The 17,294-nt window shown below is 38.5% G+C and overlaps 1 protein-coding gene across 1 annotated transcript in view; it reads left to right on the top strand.

Annotated features, from left to right (window-relative positions):
• DCLK3 (doublecortin like kinase 3) overlaps positions 1–13,136 on the top strand; it is a 30,425-nt gene extending 17,289 nt beyond the window's left edge. The window contains exons 3-5 of the mRNA XM_054642638.2: positions 5,961–6,093; positions 7,002–7,169; positions 8,126–13,136. Of these exons, the coding sequence (XP_054498613.2) occupies positions 5,961–6,093; positions 7,002–7,169; positions 8,126–8,322 (498 nt within the window). The 3' untranslated portion in view covers positions 8,323–13,136. The remainder of the gene's footprint in view (positions 1–5,960; positions 6,094–7,001; positions 7,170–8,125) is intronic.
• The last annotated feature ends 4,158 nt before the right edge of the window (positions 13,137–17,294 follow it).

Here is a 17,294-nt window from a genome sequence, read left to right on the forward strand (position 1 = left end):
TGTACTTTTAGGCTGTTGACTTTTTTGTCCTGCTTTGGGTCTTCTTTTGGTCAGGTGATCTTGTAATCTTCACCTACTGTTTTTCCCCTTCAAGAAAATGGGAAGTGGAAGAGTAAGGATCCTTGGTCTGTTTTACTAAGGAAATGTGTATGCCTATTCTGAACCTGCTTTGTGTGAGAATCTAACCCTGTTCCTAATGACTTTTAAACATACTGGTTAATTGCCATAAGAGATGACAAAGAAGTAGCAATCTGGGAAAAAAATATTTCCCTAAGTTTCATGAAAATAAGCAACTAGGGAAAGAAGGAAAACCATTTCTGTCCTTACAGAAGAAAAGATAGAAATATACTTTGATGTCTAGTAAATTGTAAAATTATTGGCACAAGAGAAAGTTGGAAACCTCGTGTAGCTATTACTTCATTGCACTTCAGCTTCTCTTATGGAACTGTCCTCTAGTTATAAACTTCTGTGCCAGGCCACCATCATCCTCTCTGCTTTTTCCCCTCCCTCTTTCACTGCCGTGTCTGCCCACATTGATCAGGCTCCTCGCAGCGTAGCTGTGAGGCAGAAGGGTGGTGACTTGCGCTACGAAAACAAAATCTGTTTGACAGCTGGTGTGAAGACAGCTGCTACGACTCCCTCCCATCTGCTAGCCGAATCACCTCATCTAGGACGAGGTGTTCAACAAGAAAACCTTTGCTGCCAAGGATGGGCAATGTGGTGTGTTTGGTCTCACAAATGAACCCAGTCACTTCTTTCATGCTACCTCATGGAGCAAGATTTTCTGGCAAGGTTTTTTGGTAAGGGGTTGTTTAATTCTACAGCTGCTGGCATTTCTTCACACATGAGTGAGAAATTAATGCCCAAAATGTGGTGTTGCTTTTCCATGTTGTAGCTGTAAAAGATATAAAGGGGGAAGGGAGAGGGCTGTATTTGTCATTGTGTACTCATCTCGTTGTACATTTCCCTCACATGCTAATGTGCCAATTCTTTAACACTCAACTTCATAAATGTTATAGCTTTTTATGCATTTGAGATTGCCCCCCTGCACCTTTTTCTGTCTTGCAAGTTTTCATGTATGTGTGAGAACTTCAAGTATAGCCTTTCTGCCTTTGAACTTTGTGACACTATTTACATATATACAAAGGACTGTCCATTTTCCAACACTATTTACATACGTACAAAGCACTGCCAGTTTCCTGAGTGCATGTGAGTCAAACTCCTGTCATAACTTCCAGAATTTTCTGTAAGATTTTTCATAGAGATTCTTCTAGCTAGCAGCAAGGGATGTCTGAAACTCAAATGTGTAAGCAGTAATTTTTCTTAAGCTCTTTCTGTTTCCTGTATACAAAATGTCAGATGGGCTAACTGGCTTTCACCATGTCCATAAGAAGAATCTGTGCTACCATATATGTGTGCATACAGAGAACTATTATATCTTAGATCATTATCTAAACATACTGATGGATTTCACAAGGTAAATATGAACTCAAACAAGAGCATTAAGTACTGGGAGTCATCCACAGACAGGATAGAAGGAGAAAGATTTTTTTTTTCCCCTTTGAAGATGAATTTGCCCTTACGTTATAATCTTCTTGTTTTATGACTGGCATAGCTAGAAATCCTCAGGCAATATCCTAATATTCGGACATGTCATCTGTATTTGAGTAAGTAGTGTGCAATTGACTTGACTGCCTTTAGTCCAAGGCCACCAGATGCTGTACTTGTATGGCCTAAGTTGGCTGTCTATAGAAAGTGTATGAAGTGTACTGGTCCTTCTTACCTCAATTAAGTCTATAGGCAGGCAGCACTATTTCTGCTTTGTTCTCACCATTGCATGGAATACGTACTGTGGATGTCAGAGGTTTGATTTCTCTTGAGCAGGTTGTGCATTTCTGTTATACTGCTATGAGGAAGTAGTCTGGCCTTGGGAATGATTAAAAAGAATTTGAGAAGCTTTTGTTTCTACAGTGAAGCATACTTGCATGCTCAAGGTGATGCCAGCTGATGGAAAGGTAGACTGGACAGTAGGAAGTTGGGCATGAAGGGAATTCTTTGAGCTGACTCAGTTGTTCTGAGCACAGTGTTAGTGAAGCTGCTGAGAAGTTTTGGGGTGAGGTTTTCAGGCTTGCTGACAGGCTACATGCTGTCTCTGAAGTGATTGTCAAAAGTTGTGAAAATATACCCACCATGCCCACTGTTCCTACCTGCTCCCTTGTTAAGTAAAGTGGGAGCTCAGTGGTTTTGTCCTGAAAGAACAGATGGTGCTGTGTTGCCACCTTGTGCTGTAATGGGAGATTAGGAGTCTGGCATTCTGAGAAAAGAAAAAGTGCAGCAGTGCATTTTACAAAGCAAGAAATCTCCTGAAGATTTTGGGATTAAGACCATTGTGTTCTCCATCCTTCCCACCACCTTGCTGTTTTCTAAAATTGTATATAAGCATTTCAGTATTGTTTGTCTTAGTACAGTAGCATGAGGGAGTTGAAATTCCATGTGACATGCTTTTCTTATATTATTAAAAAAATATATATAGAATAGGAAAATACATTCATGCTCATATTTTTGTATTGCGTATAAAATTGAGCATTTCAATTGTGAATTTTTGTAACATCTTACTAGTATTACCCCTATTGGTAGAATATAAATTCTATAGATAAATGTTCTACAAAGCAAGTGTTACTTTTATAATTTTTTTGTCATTTTTGTCAGTTTGTGTCCACAGTGCATGATGGCAAAAGATTGTCACATAGTTTCCTAATATAGTAGAGAAAATGGCTGTGTCATTTTAGCTTCTTCTTGCAGAAGTTTTGACTGCATGGTTGTAGTAAACTTTATTTTCAGTTTCATACTGAAAAATATTTTTTCATGGAAGAGCAGCAAAAAAACCCTGCCAAAATATTTTGTTTAATCAAGACTAGAAGAGTACACAAGGGCACTGCTGGTTCATGGAAAACTTCTTATCCCCAGGACCCCCAGCTCCTTCTCTGCAGTGCTGCTTTCCAGCTGGCCAGCCCCCAGCCTGTACTGATGCATGGGTTATTCCTGCCCAGGTTTTGGAGCCTGCACTTGTCTTTGTTAAATTTCAAAAGGTTTTGCCCTACCTGTCTCTCAGGTCTGTTGAGATCCTTCTAAATGGCCACATAGCATTCTGGGGCATCAGTCACTCCTCCCAGTTTTGTGCATTTAAAAAAAAAAGGTTTTACTGTATTATAATACAGTAAAGCCTACTAAAGTAGGCTTTACTGTATTATTTTGTAATGCAATACTTTTCTGTCTCTTAAAAAGAAGAAAAGGAAAAAAAAACCCACTAAGAAGTCCAAACCCATTTTGCTCAAACAAAATTGGATGTGTGCTTACATCTTACTGCTTACACAGTTTCCATAAAGATGATCAATGGGGATTAGTCAATTGTAATTTATAAGAGCAAATGTTGTCACATCTATGCCTTTAGTTATCTGGTAATAGAGACCATCCTGAATTCTTGGCTTTCTTAAGCCATGATGATGAACCATGAGGAATTAAAGCACAGAGTATACCTGTCACATTACATTCCACTTTGTCCATTCAAAACCACCTCCAGGTTTACTTGTCCTTTTTGTCGACATTTTAGCTGTTGATCTGCTCCCCATAGTTCCAGGGACAAACAGTTTTTCATTTAAAGGAAATGAATTACTTTTTTTTACCTCTCAAAGAATATTTGAGTGTCAGTCACTAGTATTAAGCATACTGATTTATATAATTATACTGCTGCATTGTTTATTACTTCACCTTTGAATATGGAATCTTGGAATGATTTGAGTTGGAAGAGACCTTTAAAGGTCATCTGGCCCAAGCCCTTGTAATGAGGAAGGACATCTCAACTAGACCAGGTTGCTCAGAGCCCTGTCCAGCCTGACTTGAATGTTCCCAGGGATAGAGTATCTACCACCTCTGTGGGCAACCTGTTCTGGTATTTTGCTATCTTCATCCTAAAATATTTCTTTTTAGTGTCTAGTCTGAATCTACTCTCCTTCAGTTTAAAGTTACTGCCCCTTGTCTTATTGCTGCAGGCCCTGCTAAAACGCCTGTCCCCATCTTACTTTAATTATTGAAAAGCCACAATAAGGTCTGTCTGGAACCTTCTTTTCTTCAGGCTGAACAACCACAACTCTTGCAGCCTTTCCTCACAGGAGAGGTGCTCCATCCTTCTTCCCTGACCCTCCCCTGGACTCACTCCAACAGGTCCATGTCCTTCCTGTGCTGGGACCCCAGAGCTGATGCAGCCCTGCAGATGGGGTCTCAGCAGAGCAGAGAGGCAGAATCACCTCCCTTGCCCTGCTGGCCATGCTGCTTTGGATGCAGCCCAGGATATGGCTGGTGTTCTGGACTGCAGCTGCACATTGCCAGCTCATTCCAGTTTTTCATCCACCAGCTACTCCAAATTGCTGTTCACAGGGCTGCTCTCAATCCATAACCCAGTCTGTATTGATACCAGGGATTGCTCCAGCTCAGGTGTAGGACCCTGCACTTGTCCTTGTTGAACCTCACAAGGCTCAACCTTCTTGAGCTTGTTCAGGTGCCTCTGGATGACATCCCATCCTCCAGACATGTCAAACTCATCACTCAGCCTGGTGTTGCTTGCCAGCTTGCTGAGGGTGTGCTCAATCCCACTGTCATTAACATTTTGTTTCTTAAAATAACCCTTCATTAACTGCATTATAAAGTAACGCTAAAGACCAGTGCATACAAAATTAGAATTGGAGAAGGTGTTTTGACTACTTGCCAGGTGGATGTAGGAGATGAGAACTGCTGAAAAGGCCCAATTAGAAGGTCATTCTGCACAAAACTATTTCTATAACTCTTGCTGTGTGGTGACCATTAATAACCTAGTTTCAGGGCAGCAGGTAGAGTAGCAGAGTAATTTGGAAAGAGCATAAAGCTTTTGTTGGTTTATATTTTGTTGTTAGACCAGCATGATGGAGATACATTTTACATGTGTCTTGGTTTTAGCTGGTACGGTGCTGTACTTTGGATTTAGCATGAGAATAATGTTAATAACACACTGATGTTTTGGTTGTTGCTCAGCACTGCTTATCCTAGGTCAAGGAATTCTCAGTGTCACATTCTCTGCCAGGTTACAGGTGTACCAAAAGTTGGGAGGGAACATGGCCAGGGCAGCTGACCCAAAAGCATATTGCATGCCATGGAACATTATGCTCAGTAAATAAAGTGAGGAGAGTTGGCCAGGAGCTGCTGGGCTGTGCTGGGGGACAGGCTGAGCTGGGGGTCAGTGGGCTGTGAGCAATTGTATTGTGCAGCACTTGTTTTTCTCCTGGGTTTTATTCCTTTCTCTTTCTCTTGCTCTCACTCTCTCTCCCTGTCCCCCTTCTCATTATAGTTGTTACCATTCCAACTGTTATTATTATCATGCTTTAATAATTTCAGTTATTGAATTGTTCTTATCTTATCCCACTGTTTTTTGGGTTATCCTTCCCATCCCACTGTGGGCAGATGGGGGATGAGTGACTGAGCAGTTGTGTGGTACTTAGTTGCTCTCTGGGGCTAAAAAAAAAATCAGCAGTTTACATGGGCTCATTGCATTTAAGTCCACAGCATTCTTCTTTGCTTTCCCAGGGAAAAAGAACAGTTTATTTTCTCAAGAGGAAATAATAGTATTAAATTGACTCTCAATTATTTTTTGTGTTCCTTCTATTAATTTCTTGGAAATTGCAGTGTGCCAGAGTTTGTAGAGCAAAGTTATCTTTTTTCCATAATTGCTTATCCTCTTAAATAAATACTTATCCTCTTAAATAAATGAACCCTCTTAGTGTGGGGGGGAAAAGAGCCATGTACTGAAGACTGTTTCCATTATTAATACTATTATTAGAACTCCCTCCTGTTTAATTTTCTGCTTCCTTTATATTTTGCCGTTTTAAAATGCATCTGGACTAAACATATCTATGTATTATGTTTGGATATAGGTTCAGCACAATGCAGATAAATCTACTACACTGAAACTGGCAGATTTCGGCCTTGCTAAGCAGGTTACAAAACCCATATTTACTGTCTGTGGAACACCAACGTATGTTGCTCCTGAAATACTTGCTGAGAAGGGTGAGTGTATATATTTTTAATTTGTCATAAATCTTTCAATTATGCTGAACTTTCTAATAATGGAAGTAGTCCAGAATGTTTCAACCTACTGAAATATCTTTTCAGGGTAGGAGGTTGGCTAGCAGTGTAATTTGGGAAAGGAAACTTCTTAGTTTTTAACAAACATGAGCATGACATCAGTTATATTTGCATTATTAGTGTCTGTGCTAATATATCACTCACTTCCAAGCAGATAAGCCATAAAATATCATAGATAATAATAGCTGAAGGGGGGAAAATGACCAAAAGTTCATGTTATAACCTAAGAGTAGCCAGCCCCATTTCATAACTGTAATCCAAACAACTTTCCAAATCCCCTGATGATGCCAAGTCATTGTGAACATGTATGTTAAAACTATTTAACATTTCAAAACATGTTTTGCATCACAAGGAATTTTGAAGATTTCATCTCCAAAAAGATTCAGATCTGGAAAGAAGTCAGTTTTGTTGGTGACTCAAACAAATCTATTTCTGGCTTTTGTTCTGTGGAGCTGGGTTGCACATCTCCAGTTATATCCAATTTCAATGGAAACTTGGCACTCTTAGTTCTTTTTTGAAGGGAATCTGAGGGTGACTATTTTAGAAATACATGCCCTGTTTTCTCAATTAGTCTCCAGTTGACACTGGCCTTGTGAGACAGTGTTTGTGAAACATGTTGTGGAAAAGAGAGACTCTGTGAGAGCTGTAGCTAATAATGGGCAGTTTGTAAGCGTGGCGTACCAGCCACTCATTCTTTTGCTCACCTCTTCTTTTTGAGGAACTGAGCAGAGATTCTGTGTTGACTTTTCATTCTATTTCAAAGAAACAGTTCCCTTGCAGTTGTGAGTTTTCTTTCTGAAACACGACATGGTTTGTCCCTTCTTCCTTAGGCTATGGCCTCGAAGTAGACATGTGGGCAGCTGGTGTGATCCTTTACATCCTGCTCTGCGGTTTTCCCCCTTTCCGCAGTCAGGACCGTGATCAGGAGGAGCTGTTTCAGATCATACAGCTGGGTCACTACGAGTTCCTATCCCCTTACTGGGACAATATTTCTGCAGGTAAGATTCTGCACTTACAGTAGATCTGAGAAGTGGCAGTCTTCTTTCCTTTTTTCAGGGAAGTGAGCTTCATCAACTTGGGGTGTTTTTATGGGTCTCTCTTGTGTGAATCTGTGCTTTAAATGTGAATTTAATACTCTGGTATATCAATGCCTGTGTTTCTGCATATTAGTTCAGCATGCTTTAATGGAGTCCTCAATTCCTCCCTCTGTAAGCAAAAGCAAGGATTTTCCTCATCTTGTGTATGTGTCTCTGCAGAAAAAGGTGTCAAAATAATCTCAAGGGCTATGTTAGATTGTAAGGATGTTACAAAAAAAATCTCAAAAGCTGGGAATGAAACCCTTGTCCTGGAGAACACAGTGTCAATTTCCTATTGACAGTGGGGTCTGCACATAGTAGTTTTTTCTTTCTCACAGGCTAGTACAGTGTCTTTTGTGCACTCTTCAAAATCAGAAACCCTAGAACTCCTTTAATCCCTGTACAGTCTTTTAAAGGACTCGTTCCACAGCATTTTACAACATTTATGCCTTATAATAGATGAGATAGCCAGTGCTCATTCCTGTGAATGTGAACACTCAGCCAGAGGCCTCCAGCGCACTTTTGAGATTAAATTCCCTTCACTTTCTCCTCTGTGTCTGAAGGGGAGAATGACATCAGTCATGGAGATTTAATATTTTCTGTCACTAACTCTAACTGCAGTTTTTAGAATAGCTCCTGGGGATAGTTACAAAAACCATGGTAAAACTAATGAAAAAAGCAAAAAGGACATTTTGTGTGGGTATAACTGTCACCATCACAGAATGGTAAGGGTTGAAGTGACCACAGTGGGTGATGTGTTTCAAACACCCTGCTCAAGCAGGGTCATGCTAGAGCACATTGCACAGGATTGCACATCCTGTAGCACGTTGCACACCACCGTGCTTCACCCCTCTCTCCTTTGCTTTCTTCCATAATAGCAGCAAAAGACCTCATCACCAGGCTGTTGATAGTGGATCCCCAGAAGCGCTACACAGCACGTCAGGTACTTCAGCACCCCTGGATCAGAACAGCCGGGAAAACCAACAGCAGGAATCTGCAGAGGGAAGTGACAATCAACATCGAGCGCCATTTCCGGGCCCAGCGCCGAAAGGAAGTTGTTAATGAGGACACATGAAATCTTTCAAGCTCATTTTGTCTTCTTTTTATTGATTAACAAATCATTTATGTTTTCTTTTCAAAATGAATTGGGAATTTAATGTGTAGCTGTTGGTGGCTATTGCCATGCCTTTTTTTTTGATTCTGAGATTCTGAAGGACAGAGATCACATTCACATCCACCTTCTATGATGTTACTTGCTTTCTCTCTGTTGAAAGCAGCGGGGACTGGATAAATTCTGGAGGGTGTCTATTCTTTTTCTTTAATTACTTATTAGGGCTTTTACATCTTTTACAAATTTTGCTTCTGTGACTCACACTAGTGGTGAATCTTCTTTCATCCTTTTTGTATGATATCCTCCAGGAGTTTTGTGTTTGTAATGTTTTCAAAATAGCTGTCTGCATACACGTCTTGCACTAATTCTTTAAAGAGTCTTTTCACTAATTCCTTCTAGCCACAGAGAAGGAAGAATAAAAAGTAAATAAATTGTTGAGCTGTAGGATATATTAAATAAACAGCCAGATATTGTATTTATTAGGTTGTGAGGGGATACAAACCCTTATTGAGTAAATCTGATGTTTTATGAAATCTCCTTTGGCGACATCTTTCATTGGTTGTTCAGGGTAATAGATGGTCCAATGTTCCTGTTACAAGAAGGTGGTGCTGTGTACTATGTAGGTTTCATTTGTTTTTAGAAAATGAAGATATGGCTGACACCTTTTCAAGATTCAAATAATAACAAGTTTCAAAGAGGTTTTCTTCCTCCTCTGGGCAGTAGGAAGTTAAGCAGTTCTAAGGGCACTTTGCTTCTTTTCCCAAAATCATAATTATGAAATGTTAACTCAGTTAATTTTCCATATTGAATTTTTTCCCTCTTGGAGACCTCCATGTGCATCTGTGACTTTTCCATGCTGGTGGAGAAGAAAAAGCTTGGAAGTTGTGACTGAAATTAACCCTTGCCTTCATAGTTTCCCTTTCATCATCACACTTTTTCAGTGTAGTTTAGCAATTGTTTTGTTTAGTTGGTTGGGTTTTTCCATCTCTTGCCCTCACTGTGACCTTTTCTCCTTGCTTCCATGAGAATACACAATGGGATGAAATTAAATGAAAATCCAACTTGAGGAAAAACAACTTGTTGGCTGTGGAAAGGTCTCCCAGGGGAAGCGTCAGATGCTCTATTGCATGTGGTTTTTAATATTTTTATTGGATGCAGTTTTAAAGAAATTCTGTGGGGGAAAATTACAGCCCAGAGAGGGGCCTTGACCTAGACCAGCTTTTGAATCTCAGAACATTTGATTAATTAATTAAATTCAAAAAGCACTTGAGTTTTCCATTTTATAATTCTTTATCCTCAAGTTCTATGTGCTAGCAAATAATATTGATGTTAGAAAGTCAGGGATGTTGGCACTGAATACACAGCCTGTAGAAATGAAGGAAGGTGTTTTACACTTGGAGAGCTGCTGCTCTGCCTATGTATTTCATAGTGAGAAATGTCAGAAGCATTTCAGAATCAGTGGAACATTTTCACAACTATATAAAACCGGAATATTATTTTTTGGTGAGTGCTAATATTTTGTGTGAACTTGCTGAATAACCAAAAAGTGTAGGGTGCTGTCATCACGTTTCTGTTTCATCTTGTGACTGTTTTTCTGCAAGAATTATGTATAAAAGTAGAGATCACTTGACTCTTAAAGGAGAATTGCACTTTAAATTGAATTAGCTTATTTCTAATACTTACTGGAATAAGACTTGCTGTGGAGTTCAAGAATTGGTGAAACAAACCAATCAATTCTTCTCTGTATGCCCAAATAGTAGCTCTGTGATATGTCATACTTCTGCTTTGGAGTCTCTGAGTCAGGAAGACTTTTCCTTTTCCTGAAAACCAGAATGGATTTAAGTGCTTCCCTGAGTTAAGGGAACCTAATGTAACCTTATATTATAAAAGCATTACATTGTAATTGAGTACTAGTAATAATGTATCCTCTGTCAATTTAAGTCTATTTTGGATAGGAAACTGTGGAAAAATAGCTTCTGATGTGCAATATTATATTTTGTAATTATCTTATTTTTAATATAGTTGTTTAGGAATAAAGTCTGAAGTGACAAAAAGTATTTAATCAACAATGAATCTGAAAGTTTGGAGATTGTGTTACAAGTTGCCTTTTTCACCTTTAAGAACCTGTCTGCAGCCTTATTCATAGTGCAGAAGATGGAGAATTTGCTTGTAATGATTATAAAAGTAATTATTTTTTCAATGATTTTGTTTTTCTTTCACGTTCTCTGTGTTCCAGACAGGCTAAACATGGACTGTGCCAGGTGGTCACTGCAGGGCACCTGTAAGTGCAGATGCTGCTGTGGCAGTGCTGAGGCACAGGTTTGTCACTGTTGCTAATAGATGTGTGGCATTAGGCCCTCCTCCTTCAGGTTGGAGGCTGAAAAAGCTTCCAGGTGCTTCTCAGGGTTTTTACTTCTTTCTTTCTCTCCTGCTTCATTATTCCTTCTTTTCTCTTGTTGCTTCCACTGTTCTTGCTCGGCCTCTGTGCTGTCCAAGGGAGTCCAGGTGCCCGAACATTATGGTTTAATTTATTTGTAGCAATGAAAACCCATATGATTTTGGAGGGCTCAGCCTCAAGCTTTGCTTGCTGGTGTTGAAAGTAATATTAGGCTGGACTAAGACAAAAAATGGTGAAAATCCCCTCTCATCTCCTACTGCCTTTTCTCAGGCTTTTCTTTTCCCTCTGTATGACATTCCAATGAAGACCTGATCTTTATGCTCTGTAAGAGGGTTTCCAATATATGAACCATGTTCACACTCTGTGATTGAGGATTATCACTATTCTTCCTTTTCTGAGGTTTTTCTAAGGTATATTGTCTCCTTGGGTTCTGGAGTCATCTTCCCCTTAATATTTTCATTTCTTGATTGGTTCCTTTCTCTACAGTATGTCTGAGGAAGCTCAAAGCTGGGGGAGATTATAGACTCCAAGCAAATTCTTGCTGATATGTTAGTAAGATATCCCTTCTTGCCCCTCCTTAAGTCTTTGTGGATTGGATTAGATTAGATTAGGTTTTATATTCCACTGAAAATAAAACAAGTTTTGGTGTCCTCATCTCTTTAAATACTAACAATGAAGAGAGTCTGAATATGTCACCAGGAAAAACAACCCTGCCCCCAAGAGCTAAGTGCAACATATTAATTAATATTGCAGACCCCAACAGGAAAGTTCTACTTCCAGAGGATTTGCTGGGTCTAAGGCAATAGAAGGCAAGAATCTCTTTGTTTGCTGCAAGCTTTAGCAATTTAGCTGAGTAGAAATCCTTTCATGCCTCTTAAAAGATATTGTTTGGTTCCTAACTCAAAAGGGAGATACTGATCAAGTTCTAGTTATTCCAGAGTTATTTCTTTGCTATCTCATATTGGCTATTCAAAAAATATTCTCCTTTTAGAAACCAGAGGCTCTCCATCAACTTTAACCATTGACTTGGCTCTTCTTTAGTTGGTTGCAGCTTTTAAACATGATTACATATTTTCATGTCCTCAGACTTGAAGCAAGCACAAAGATCCAGGCATGTAGAATTGAGTCATCAGTGTTTCATTTTGTAGTAAAACACATGCCTAACAGACAGAGTTGCTTTTTTAGCTTTTCAACGGCCTGAAGATAAAGTGGTCCCTGGGTATCCCCTCCATTTGCAACCAAGGTCAGCTTCTTCACTTTCCCATATGCTGTTACATTTCATTGCCCCTAGACCTCACCTACATACTTTCTATTACCTGTCATCTGCCTCCTGTCATTGGCCTCTTATGCCCTTGGATCACTCCCATTATTGAAACATGGTGAAATCTTCACATGTTAAAATGCTTTTCTTCAGGAAATTCTGGCATTAGAAATGGGAATGAGCAAAAAATCTTGGAAATGTTTAGGCATGTGAAACTGCAAAAGACTGGTTCTTCACACTGCATGGTGCATAACTGCCTGAAAATGTACAATGGGAATTCGGTCACTGCTCATATATTTAGTCTCCTAATATTTAAAAATGTGTGCCCAGGAGACCTGTGATTGAAGCTTGGCAGTACAGCAGAGTCTGTTTCCTCTGAGACACAGGCTTTTATTCAGGGACCTTCTTAATCTAAGATTGTTTAGCAGCTGTGTAGAATAGCTGGACTCCAACATCAAATCAGCCACCTCGCTTCTGACTGGAATTAGAGGTGGATTTCCTGCATCTCTGTTACTGCAACTTTTGGCTGTAAGGTGATGGAGGGATAGTGGGATGTTATCCCCTGAGCTTAGGCCTCTTGGGGTTTGGTCTTCTTGTTAAAGTGAACTTTCAGGAGTCAACTGCTTGCTTTTTGGCAAGTACTCAGATTTGGGGAGGTATTCAGTCTGCTTGACATTATAGTAAATTTGCTGTGCTTATAAAGTGATTTTCCCAAAGACACATAAATATCACTCTTAAATATTTTTCCTATAATTTCTTCTGTCACCTGGATTTCTTTTAATTTAAGCAATGTAAGGAAAATGCTTTTTAAATTTCTGGGCATGCATTTTTCTGTCTTTTTTAAGTCCACAAGTAATACTTCACTGTTGACATTCTTGTTCCTGAAAGGAATTATGGGCACTTTAACTGGGCTGACAGTGTATAATGGCACTGTTTGTTCTACAATATGGTTTATTTGTAACTTGGCTGAAGGTGTAATTTTCTAAATTAAAATACATTGTAGACTTCAGCAGAAAAGTTGATATTCCTCCCCCTGACCTCCAATAAAGGTAAATTATACAGTAAATGTTATGTTTCAGTTCTTTCCAATAAATTGCGAAAAAAATGTGTGGCCAAGTATTTTGAATTGTTTTGTTATTTTTTTTTTTTACCTTCTGGCAATGTATCTAGTTGGAAATGCTTGTTTTAAAAGGTTTGCAATTTCAGTAAGTATTGTATATACCTTCATTTATGAGTAGCACAACCTGTTCTAATGCTGCAGTCCTTTGAATACTTACAGCTGTGTTTTTCTTTGCTGCTGCATGTAATCCCATTAAAACCAGCACAAATCTTTGCAGAACTGGAACTGAGATTTATCCTACCACATTTTTTGTCCCATATTGTCTTATTCTTATAAGCTGGGTTGTTAGAGCCATCACGACAAGTAGACTCAGCTTCACTTATGCTTAGTGCATACAGGACTGATTTCTCCCATCATTAAATCATTTTCTGTAAAATTCAAGTTTGTTTAGGAAAAGGTTTGCTTTCTTTGTGGAAACAGGCATTCTATTTGAAATGGAGTTGCTTGCAAAAAGTGGCTTTTTCAAAGGAGACTCTTTCTTAGTAGCTTGTGTACATTTCAGTTCTGTTATTAAAAATGGTATTTTCCTGCATGCCTGCAGTATCTACTGAAGCAGTGGAAATAAAACTGTGTCTAGGATATTGGTGGTGGTTTTGAAGAAGCTACCTCTCTGCATGTGTGACAAAGTGGATGCCAGGGAGAAAATTTTACTGCATATTGGTCCTTAAAGACATCACAGCCTCCTCATTACCCTAAGAATAACAGTAAACTCTTTGGAATGACTGACTTTTATGATAATCACACAAATTTATTGCACTTCGTTTTAACAATTTGTATAGACAGCTAATTAAATCTGATTTAATGCTTTGCTGTTAGGAGTGGGATTCAGATGTGTTTTCTATGTCAGAAGTAGTTGAAGGCAGAGTCCAGCAGTGCAACAAATTTGTGTGATTATCATAAAAATCAGATGTTGTATGTTGTATTCTTGTAGATTTTTTTCTTTTTAAATTAGAACTGTTGACAAAGTAGAAATTGGAAAATCAGAAAAAGTAAAGCTAATAACCTTAAACTGTCATTGGAAATATATTTTGTTTTCCAAATTCAGAAACTGATATGAAGAGCTGGAAGCATTTTAAAAACCAGAGAAATACAGGAATTACTCCCAGAGTGTTTCAGCAATTAAAGCAATAAGAAATAAAAAAAATTAAAGCAATAAGAATATTTGGTGCAGTGAGAACATGAAGTACCTTGGTAGGGCTGAGCAAGTGCTGCAACTGGAGCTGTGTGAGATTGCTAGATTGGATAAGGAGTGTAGGTCTGAAAAAGGGATGCTCCTTATAACCACTGGAAAAATGCATTGAATCATATGAAAGACTAATCCTGAATTGTCATTGCTGTCTTTATAAAGCTTTCTAAATTTCAGTGACAACCATTCTACTGTAAGAAGGCATTTCCCATGAAGAATTGCAGCATAAAACATTTTATATAGTGTTTAACATAAAGGATTTCAGCAATGAAGATAATTTGCCTAGAAAATGGAAGTGTGTGATTGTTAACTGCTATGGTAAATTGTCAAGAAAACTTTATTGCTGGATTTTCAAGAAGAGTTCAGTTTTGTGAACCTAAGCATTTGCAACTACCCAGCTTGCAATGTTGAGTTTCAATGACATGGCACTGCTACAGCATAAAAATGTATTATTTAACAGCTCAGAAGAAACTTTTGTGCCTAGTGTAAGGCTGAAACTAAATGGGTCAAATACATCTTAATAATTTCAGCTTGCCTGGAAACATATTGGCCAAAATATTGCTCACATGGTGAGTGATGGATGAAAAATGTATTATTGACCAGTGTTTCCAATGGAAGCATAAAATTGTTCTTGAAAATGGGAGCATGTTGGCTGTTTGGCTTAAAGCCAGCATGTGTCCTGTTAAGGTATTATTTCTTCAAATAAAGAAAGAGGGAGAGACACCATATTAAATAGCCCCTTGTGATTTGAAACAAACAAGATTCTGAAAGAAAAAAGTGGAAAATTAAACAGGAGGAAAAGCTGAAGGAAAATATAACCTTTTTCTAAAATGTTTTATTTTCTGAAGTAAATCAATGCTCTAGACAAATCTACCAGAGCCTTATGAGTGAAATAAAAAATATCTGCCTTTGCTGGTGTGTGACATTCCTGTGGTGGTTCCCCAGTTACTTCTGTGTGTCTGGGAATAGCTAATTCCATGCAGATACTATGGCAACCACTGGATTATCTCACCTGGATCATAATTTTCTAATGACAGGATGGGAGAAGAATCCCTTAAAAGAAATAAGAGCAAAACTGCTCCACCATGTAAGTAACTTCGAGCAATTATTCATCCACAGGAGAATTTTATGGAAGTTTATTTTTACATGCTTTCATAACTCACAGAGTTAATATTGAAGGGACAGAAGTTAGAGAAGGATGTTAGTGACAGTAATAAACTCCTCCTAACAGCTGAAGCCTTACATGAATTATTGGCTAATAACTGGTAAGTTTACAAAATCAGAATATTCCAAAACCTGTTTTTAGGTGCAGACTTACCTGGGGAAAGGCAGCAGGATATATCAAGAAAACTGGAACAGGGGTGTTCAGATAAATCCCTTAATGACCAGGAAAAACAATTGGTTCTCTAAACTCCAAAAGAAACCACTGAATGTGATGGTTGCTGAAAGTGAACCTGTATTTATTTTATGGTAGAATATTTATTTTAGTATTTTTTTAAGCTTTGATGTTGGGAATCTTAAAAGACACAAACGTGGGTTTTAGATTATCACTTCCTGAGAAACAATGGTACAATTTAGGCTTTTGCCTTGAGAATCCCACCCTTGTTTAGAATATTTTCTGCTGCTTGCTAATCCAGGTTTTAAGGAAAACAAACATTTAGTGTTGTATTTCTGTGACACTAAACTTAGTTCCTATGTACTTGCCAGTAGCAAAGATTCCTTCATGAGCACCTTCAAAAACGTATGTTTTGAAATTAAAGCATTTGCTGGTGTTTCTGAGGGCATTCCTCTGTTTAAATTGATTAGAGCTGGTGATGGAGACTTTTTCCCTTTAGCTGGAAATAACGATTGCTTGAGGCTTTTCAGGTTTACAGCTTGTGTCTGTGCACATGTATTTTAATGGTATCAGTGTGAATTCTGTGCGTGCCCTCTATTGTGTTGGCTCTTAGGGCTATCTGCCAGCATTGCTACTTCTCCTCACAGCAGAAAAAATCCTCAGCAATTACTCAAAATGCACTGGCAAAGACAATGTCTTCAGGTCATTGTTTTAATGAATCAGACTTTTATGAATTCTACCAAAACCTAAACAGCCTTCATCAGGGGAACTTTGGATGAACTTTTGGACAGATCCTGTATATTGTATTAGCTGGGAATGTCCTGATGAAGGCAGGAATGATGCATCTGACTCCACGTTCTCAGAAGGCTAATTAATTACTTCATAATATTATATTGTATTAAAGAATACTATACTAACTATACTAAAGAATACAGAAAGGATATTTACTCAATGCTAGAAAGATAATAATGAAACCTGTGACTCTTTCCAGAGCCCTGACACAGCTTGGCCCTGATTGGCCAATGAGCCAAAACAACTCACACCAGAATCCAATGAAACAATCACCTGTGGGTAAACAATCTCCAAACACATTCCACATGAGCAAAACAGAGGAGAAGCAAATGAGATAAGAATTGTTTTCCTTTTTCTGAGGCTTCTCAGCTTCCCAGGAGAAAAATCCTGGGCAAAGGGATTTTTCAGAGAATGTGAATGCTACACCTGTACAAGGGTTTCTGGGAGGAGAACAGACAAAGAATTCAGCTGCTTCATTCTGGCAAGGTAAATCACCAGGACTGACTGTTGTTCAATTTGCTTTCAATGTCAAATGGGCTGACAGAGAAAGGGTAAGGATGGGACAGCTTTGTTTTTTAGATGGAAACCTCCATACTGGCATGCTACAATGGTTGGACTCTGAGGATTTATTTTAATACCAGTCCAAGCTATATTTTGCGAGTCTCAAACTTAAAGTTTTTCAGTTCACATGTGTGTACACATTTGCAATTTGAGTAAGACAGTTCTGTGTGGGCTGAAAAAACCTACTTATTTTCATTGGTATATTAATCAATACGCTTAGTTATTTTACTGATTTTCAGTCTTTTTTTGGTGAAGCATACAACTTGCAAAACTAAATCTGTA

This window comes from Agelaius phoeniceus, chromosome 1 (genome assembly GCF_051311805.1).
Source record: "Agelaius phoeniceus isolate bAgePho1 chromosome 1, bAgePho1.hap1, whole genome shotgun sequence".
Classification (NCBI taxonomy): domain Eukaryota; kingdom Metazoa; phylum Chordata; class Aves; order Passeriformes; family Icteridae; genus Agelaius; species Agelaius phoeniceus.